General features: G+C 43.8%; 1 protein-coding gene across 1 annotated transcript; it reads left to right on the top strand.

The window, feature by feature from the left end:
• Positions 1-591: 591 nt before the first annotated feature.
• On the top strand, positions 592-5,243 carry LOC112080549 (sprouty-related, EVH1 domain-containing protein 2-like). Its single transcript, XM_024146347.1, has 4 exons — positions 592-846; positions 4,074-4,239; positions 4,548-4,833; positions 5,068-5,243. Exons 1-4 carry the CDS (start codon positions 836-838, stop codon positions 5,241-5,243), a joined length of 639 nt encoding a protein of 212 aa, XP_024002115.1. The 5' UTR covers positions 592-835.
• Positions 5,244-9,008: the final 3,765 nt, after the last annotated feature.

Here is a 9,008-nt window from a genome sequence, read left to right as displayed (position 1 = left end):
AGAGAAAGAGGGAGGGAGGGAGAGGGATGATTTAGAGAACGAGGAGGGAGAGGGAGAGGGAAGTGATAGGAGAAGAGGAGGAGGAGAGGGAGTGATTTAGAGAAGAGGGAGGGAGGGAGGGAGGAGTGATTTGAAGAGAGAGGAGGGAGAGGGAGTGATTTAGAGAAAGAGGGAGGGAGGAGAGGGAGTGATTTATGAGAAAGAAGGGAGGGAGGAGAGGGATGATTTAGAGAAAGAGAGGGAGGGAGAGGAGTGATTTAGAGAAAGAGGAGGAGGAGAGGGAGTGATTTAGAGAAGAGGAGGGAGGGAGAGAGTGATTTAGAGAAAAGAGGAGGGAGGGAGAGGGAGTGATTAAGAAAGAGGAGGGAGGGACGAGGAGTGATTGGAGAAGAGGGAGGGAGGGAGAGGAGTGATTAGAAAAGGGAGGAGAGTGATTAAGAAAGAGGAGAGGAGAGGAGTGATTTAGAGAAAGAGGAGGAGGGAAGAGGAGTGATTTAGAGAAAGAGGGAGGGAGGGAGAGGGAGTGATTTAGAGAAAGAGGGAGGGAGGGAGAGGGAGTGATTTAGAGAAAGAGGGAGGGAGGATGCTACCGCTTCTGCCAGCGGAAAATGGCTGCTGCAACCCAAGTCCATCCTGATACACAGAAACGACGTAAAGGTGGAGAGAGAGAGAGAGAGAGGAGAGAAGGATTAGAAAATGAGAGCAGAGAGTGAGATAGAACGAGAGAGTGACAGAGTGAGGGTGTGAGTGTCCGCGTGTGTGTTCTGGCGAAGGGGGGGATCTAAAGGACAGGGATACCGGGGCAGGGAGCTCGAAGCAGCGGCTACACCGAGACATGGAGGGCGAGTAAGTCCTTATCTTGTTTTTTATTTCATACGATATTACACGAAATCAATTTAGCTTGGTCATTACATTCATCTCTGATAAGCACCGATGTTACACAAGAAGGCAACCTCAGGATAGACAAAGGTACAGTCTATTGATATAGTTGAGGATAAACACCATTACGTAGTCTTGAATCAACAGTATACAGCCCCATTCCCGATATATTCATGCAAATATGTGATAAATATGTATATATATGATTAGGGTTACATGGGGGCTACAATATTAAACGGTGTAAAGACAGGATTCAATACCTTATCAAAGACAACACGTCTTCTAATCGAATGATAAAAACCCACTGTGCGAACTACCAGGTAATAGTCACGCAGTGGCGAGGACTTCTATTTAACCGTTAAATAAATCAGTCAACGTGTAAAATGTATTGGAAGAAATTGACAAAATATGGCGAGTTTTGGCCAAGCTCTCATTCACAGACACAGGATCCGGTAAACCTAGGGAGGGATGTTGGCGATGGGATTTTTTTTATCAACGCGTCTCGGGTTTCATTATGATTTTTAAAGCCCAACTTTATGAATGAAATGTGATTTTTCTCTCGTCCTCTTCCTCAACCCCTCCTCTCCTTCCCTTTTCTCGTCGCCCCCTCCCCCCATCTATCGCTCCCTCTTTCTATCCTCGCACCCACTCATCTCTCCCTTTTTTCCCCAAACGATTGCATTTTTTCCCCTTCGAGATATTGCAGGTTAAATCGCTGTGTTTTTTTATTGTATTTCATTCATAAAATAAGGAATATCAGGATGTGTTAGCGAGCGAGTGCGTATAGCAGCGTAGTGTGTGATGAGCAGGCAGTAGAGGGAGAGAGGAGAACGCAATGTTTTCACAATTATTGCAACAATAATGGGAATCGTATGTAATACAAAATGTAACGATATGATGCCCTGTGTCTTAGCAGTTCTGTCGATCCACGGTGATGGAATTTAAAACAGTCATTCATTGTGCATCTGGCGGACTAGAGGAGAAGGAGAGGGTTGTGTTGCGAGGTACAGGGCCTCGCTCGGATGGCGAATGGGCGCGTTCATTGATACATCTGGGAAACAATTATTCTTGCTCCCAACTCCCATTCGGTCATTTTCGCCTTGCCTCTATATGTCTTTCATTCCGTGCCATTTCCCCCGTGACACTACATTACTCAGGAATAAGAGTAAACCCTGATATGGTTTATTTACATTTTTTGTTTGTTTGTAACTGTATAATAATATAATATTCAGTCCCAACTGTTCTGTGTTCATTGGTGCAGTCATCACATCCTAGGCGAGATTAGATTTACCTTGTTCACGTGACCGTCCATTATAAAAACCTGGCTGTTTCCGTCCTTTCCTACCATTGATATCTACGGTGGGGCTCGTAGTCCAGTAGTGTGCTTCTGCTATGCTTCTATAGGAGTAGACCCACTGAGGTTAGGAAATAGACAAACATCATGACTACAAATAAATACATGTAAAATGGAGGAGTGCTTTTAAAAAATATATAAAAAATTAATCTTCACGTTTTGAAACACGAGAAGGATGTTGATAAAACAGGTTTCCGGAGAGACAGCGGTCTGAGACACTGCATCTCAGTGCTTGAGGCGTCACTACAGACACCCTGGTTCGAATCCAGGCTGTAGCACGAACCGGCTGTGATTGGGATTCCCATTACGTGGCGCACAATTGGCCCAGCGTCGTCCAGGTTTGGCCGGAGTAGGCCGTCATTGTAAATAAGAATTTGTTCTGAACTGACATGCCTAGTTAAATAAATGTTAAATAGATATATTTTTAAGTGATGCTTGATATCGTAGCCAGTGTCAACAGACCATAGCATGATTATGTTGTAATTTGTACCATGGATTGTATGTTCTCGCTCTCTCTGCCTGTCGCTCTCTCTCTCTCTCTCTCTCTCTCTTTCGCTCTCTCTCTGCATGTCGCTCTCTCTCTCTCTTTCTCTCTCTCTCGCGCCTGTCGCTCTCTCTCTGCCTGTCGCTCTCTCTCTCTCTGCCTGTCGCTCTCCTTTTCTCTCTCTCTCTGCCCGTCGCTCCTCTCCTCTCTGGCCTGTCGCTCTCTCTCTCTGCCTGTCGTCTCTTTCTCTCTCTCTTCTCTGCCTGTCGCATTCTCTTCTTCTCTCTCTGCCCGTCGCTCTCTCTCTCTCTCTCTCTGCCTGTTGCTATCTCTCTTTGCCTGTCGCTCTCTCTCTGCCTGTCGCTCGCGCTCTCTCTCTCTCTGCCTGTCTATAATCTCTCTGTCTGTCGCTCTCTCTTCCTTATAATCTGTCTGCCTGTCTATAATATCTCTATCTGTCACTCTCTCTCTGCCTGTCTATAATCTTTCTCTGTCGCTCTCTCTTCCTTATAATCTCTGTCTGTCTATAATCTCTATGCCTGTCGCTTTCTCTCTCTCTCTGTCTATAATCTCTCTGTCTATAATCTCTTTCTCTCTGTCTATAATATATCTCTCTGTTTATAATCTCTCTCTGTCTATAATCTCTCTGTCTATAATCTCTCTCGCTGCCTGTCTGTCGCTCTCTCTCTCTGTCGCTCTCCCTCTCTCTGTCTGTCTATATCTCTCTCTGTCTTTATATCTCTCTGTCTATATCTCTCTCTGTCTATAATCTCTTTGTCTATATCTCTCTCTGTCTTTATATCTCTCTCTGTCTATATCTCTCTCTGTCGCTCTCCCTCTCTCTGTCTGTCGCTATCTCTCTCTGTCTATATCTCTCTCTGTCTATAATCTCTTTGTCTATATCTCTCTCTGTCTATAATCTCTCTGTCTTTATATCTCTCTGTCTATAATCTCTCTGTCTTTATATCTCTCTGTCTATAATCTCTGTCTTTATCTCTCTCTGTCTTTATATCTCTGTCCATCTTCCTGCCTTACTCTCTCTCTGCATATGAATGCTTATTCATTTGTTAAAATAGGTATGAACTTGTAAGAACTTTCCTACTCTGTTCATTTCATGTTTGACCAGTTGCCTCCGCCCCTTTGTAAAGGCAGCGATCAAATTGTATTACATAGGGTGGTTGTGGTTCTAATTGTTTCTCTCCTTTTCAACTGTGTGTGTGTGTGTGTGTGTGTGTGCGTGTGTATGAATTAATTTGTGCATAAATGTTTGTGTATGGTATTTGAATGTGTGTGTTCTGTACAGTGTGTGTGTGTGAGTATCATTGTGTCGTCTAATCTCCTCTCGTCTCTCCTCAGTGTGCGTGTTCGAGCCGTGGTGATGACGCGTGACGACTCCAGTGGCGGCTGGGTACCCCTGGGGGGCGGCGGCCTCAGTCACGTGGTAATATGTAAGGGGAGGAGCCATGAAGGCAGGGGGCGGAGAGAATACATTGTACGCGGAGAGCGGCTACGCGACCGAGCAGTGAGTCTGTGTGTCACGCCTGTCTTCAGTGCTGGGTCACCCGAGGACTAGTCCATTGGTTCCGTTGTATGAGGCAAACTAAAGCAAACACAGTGGAAGTATTGTGAACGTATTTGACTAATGTATCCGATAACGATATGGTACAGCGTTTTGTGGGAGCTCTTGTTTTTGGAGGACCGTAGATCGTTGGTGCAGTGATCCCTTCTACATCCCCCTCTGTGTGTGTGTGTGTGTGTGTGTGTGTGTGTGTGTGTGTGTGTGTGTGTGTGTGTGTGTGTTTGTGTGTGTGTGTGTGTGTATATATATAGCCGGTGCTGGAGTGTGCTGTGCAGAAGGGGCTGGTCTACAACAAAGTGAACCCTATCTTTCATCACTGGCGCGTGGAGGAACGTAAGTTTGGCCTGACGTTCCAGAGTCCTGCTGACGCCATCTCCTTCGAGCGCGGCCTACAGGCAGTCATCGATAAACTGGAACGCGGCTCTGAATCTCCTTCCTCCTCCACGCCTGAAGAGGGCGACACTGAGGACGATGGTCAAGCAGTGAGTGGCTTCATCCTTTTATACAGATCCAGGATCAGGTTAGATCCAGGATCAGGTTAGATCCAGGATCAGATTAGATCCAGGATCAGATTAGATCCAGGATCAGATTAGATCCAGGATCAGATTAGATCTAGGATCAGATTAGATCCAGGATCTGTTTAGCGGAGTTTAGTTTCCTTTATTCAATGTTGTTCTGAGGGCAGAACGAATGTGATTGGTTCAATTAATAATCAGTGGGCGGGAGCATACAGAGATTGTGTTGTTCACTCTCTGTCGGTCCTGGATCAAGACGGTCATGTGATTGTGTCAGTCCTGGATCAAGACGGTCATGTGATTGTGTCGGTCCTGGATCAAGACGGTCATGTGATTGTGTCCGTCCTGGATCAAGACGGTCATGTGATTGTGTCGGTCCTGGATCAAGACGGTCATGTGATTGTGTCGGTCCTGGATTATGTTGTGTACTGAGAATGGAATGTACATGAATGTGCAGTCTGTCTCCGACTGTGGTAAATGTGTGATGAGCTGTAGCATACAAATAGAAACTATTTTCTAAATATCTAGATTATATTTCTGGGAGTTGTAATGTGTGTCAGTCTACATTGACCTCTGACCTGTAGTTTGATGATGTCAGTACCATACAGGAAGTGAGTCATCAAAATTCTGAGGGGTAGATCTCAGTTTGCTTTTTGACTGCGAAAGTGATCTTGACTCAGAAAAGGTTGGTGACCACTGATTGGCCGAAATGCTTAAGGGTATTTTTCCATAGATAGTTAATTTTATTAAAAAGACACAAGGTGTGACTATATGTACTGAGCTTGTAAAATGTATTTACATCTTTTTATTTCACCTTTATTTAACCAGGTAGACTAGTTGAGAACAAGTTCTCATTTGCAACTGCGACCTGGCCAAGATAAAGCAAAGCAATTTGACACATACAACAACACACAGTTACACATGGAATAAACAAAACATACACTAGAAAAAAAGATAACAAAAAGTCTATATACAGTGTGTGCAAATGAGGTAAGATAATAAATAGGTCATAGTGGCAAAGTAATTACAATATAGCAATTCAACACTGGAATGGTAGATGTGCAGAAGATGAATGTGCAAGTAGAGATACTGGGGTGCAAAGGAGCGAGATAAATAAATAAATGCATTATGGGGATGAGGTAGTTGGATGGGCTATGTTACAGGTGCAGTGATCTGTGAGCTGCTCTGACAGCTGGTGCTTAAAGCTAGTGAGGGAGATGTGTCTCCAGCTTCAGTGATTTTTGCAATTCGTTCCAGTCATTGGCAACAGAGAACTGGAAGGAAAGGCGACCAAAGGAGGAATTGGCTTTGGGGATGACCAGTGAAATATACCTGCTGGAGCGCGTGCTACTGGTGGGTGCTGCTATAGTGACCAGTGAGCTGAGATAAGGCGGGGCTTTACCTAGCAGAGACTTGTAGATGACCTGGAGCCAGTGGGTTTGGTGACGAGTATGAAGCGAGGGCCAGCCAACGAGAGCGTACTGGTCGCAGTGGTGGGTAGTATATGGGGCTTTGGTGACAAAACGGATGGCACTGTGATAGACTGCATCCAATTTACTGAGTAGAGTGTTGGAGGCTATTTTGTAAATGACATCGCCGAAGTCGAGGATCGGTAGGATAGTCAGTTTTACGAGGGTATTTTTGGCAGCATGAGTGAAGGATGCTTTGTTGCGATATAGGAAGCCGATTCTAGATTTAACTTTGGATTGGAGATGTTTAATGTGAGTCTGGAAGGAGAGTTTACAGTCTAACCAGACACCTAGGTATTTGTAGTTGTCCACGTATTCTAAGTCAGAGCCGTCCAGAGTAGTGATGCTGGACAGGCGAGCAGGTGCGGGCAACGATCGATTGAAAATGCTTTAAGCACGCTGTTTGATTAAATAATTAAGACACGCAAATGACTCAAGAGGGAGACAGAGATCTAGATAACAGGAATAAACCTGTTCCCGACCACCATCCTCCTCTTGCTGCTGCTGGTGGTCTTTTCAGTTTCTGTCATTCTGCCGAAGTTGCCAGTAATAGGCTACACCGGCGGGTCGGCAACCTTTTCCATTCAGAGTGCCAATTTATCCTACCGTTTCTACCGATTTGCATGCCAGTTATGATTTTCATATGCACATTTCATTTAGAATAGTCTTTCTAATCTCAAAATCATTATCATGTGGTTAATCTACATTCTATCAAAATGAAAATGATACAAATATTAAAGTAACAGGTTAGTAATGAGACTATTTACAAGGGGTACAGGTTAGTAATGAGGCTATAAACAGGGGGTACAGGTTAGTAATGAGACTATATACAGGGGGTACAGGTTAGTAATGAGGACTATATACAGGGGTACAGGGTTAGTAGAGACTAATATGGGGTACAGGAGTACAGGTTAGTAATGAGACTGTATACAGGGGTACAGGTTAGTAATGAGGCTATAACAGGGGGTACAGGTAGTATGAGACTATACAGGGGGTACAGGTTAGTAATGAGACTATATACAGGGGTTACGAGCGTAGTAATGAGACATATACTGGGGTACAGGTTAGTAATGAGACATTTACAGGGGTACAGCGTTAGTAATGAGACTATTTACAGGGGTACAGTTAGTAATGAGGACTATAGAACAGGGGTACAGGTTAGTAATGAGACTATATACAGGGGTACAGGTTAGTAATGAGACTATACAGGTACAGAAATGAATATTACAGGGTACATGTTAGTAATGAGACACTATTACATGGGTACAGAGTTGAGTAATAGATATATACAGGTACATTAGTATGACTATTTTACAGGGGTACAGTTAGTAATGAGACTATATACAGGGGTACAGGTTAGTAATAGGCTATATACAGGGGGACAGGCTTATAATGAACTAGATACAGGGGTACAGGTTAGTAATGAGACTAATAACAGGGGGTACATGTTAGTATATGAGGCTAATACAGGGGGAAGGTTTAGTAATGAGAACATATACAGGGGGTACAGGTTAGTAATGAGACTATTTACAGGGGTTAACAGGTTAGTAATGAGACTATATACAGGGGGTACAGGTTTAGTAATGAGACTATATACAGGGGTACAGCGTAGTAATGAGACAGGTATAAGAGATCTAATCTGGGGTACTCGGAATGAGCAATGTGTATCGTAGATGTGTTACAGTACACGGTTAGAATGAAGGCTATCATGGTACAGGTAAGTGGATAATTAAGTGCCAGTATGTTAGGCAGTAATGAGGCATATAACAGGGGTACAGGTTAGTAATGAGAGCTATATACAGGGGTACAGATTAGTAATGAGACTAGATTTACAGGGTACAGGTTAGTAATGAGACTTTTACAGGTATGTGGACATACAGGGTTAGTAATGAGACTATTTACCAGGCGGTACATGTTAGTAATGAGACTACTAACCTGTACCCCCTGTATATAATGAGACTATATACAGGGAGCACCGCTTACCAGTCCAATTGTGCAGGGACAGGTTAGTATGAGATATAACAGGGGGCACGGTACCCGGAGTCAGTGGCCAGGGGTACAGGTTAGTATGAGACTATATACAGGGTACAGGTTAGTTAATGGACTAATACAGGGGTACAGTTAGTTAATGCGACTATTTACAGGGGGACAGGTTAGTATATGAACTAATAGCAGGGGGTACAGGTTTACGTAATGAGACTATATCAGGTTAAGTAATGAGGCTATATACAGGGGGTACAGCTTAGTATTGAGACTATATACAGGGGGTAAGGTTATGTAATGAGGCTATATCACAGGTACAGTTAGTTAATGAGGCCTATATAAGGGGTACAGGTTATTAATGAGGCTATATACAGGGGGTACAGGTTAGTAATGAGACTATTTACAGGGTACATGTTAGTAATGAGACTTATATACAGGGGTACACGGTTAGTATGAGGGACTATAATACAGGGGCACGGTACTGCTTCTTGAGTCATGTGCAGGGACATCGGTTAGTAATAGGACTAATTACAGGGGTCAGGTTAGTAATGAACTATATACAGGGGGTAGAGGTTTAGTAATGAGGCTATATACCAGGGTACAGGTTAGTAAGACTTATAGGTACATGAATAGGGGGTACAGGTTATAATGACGACTATTGGGTACAGTAGATGAGTAGGTTAGGGGTAAATGAGACATTACATCAGTAAATGTTACGGCTGTGACTACTAACCTGTACCCCCTG

This window comes from Salvelinus sp. IW2-2015, unplaced genomic scaffold (assembly GCF_002910315.2).
Source record: "Salvelinus sp. IW2-2015 unplaced genomic scaffold, ASM291031v2 Un_scaffold16372, whole genome shotgun sequence".
Classification (NCBI taxonomy): domain Eukaryota; kingdom Metazoa; phylum Chordata; class Actinopteri; order Salmoniformes; family Salmonidae; genus Salvelinus; species Salvelinus sp. IW2-2015.
The sequence above is the reverse complement of the archived record's forward strand: the minus strand, read 5'-3'. Positions and strand labels throughout refer to the sequence as shown.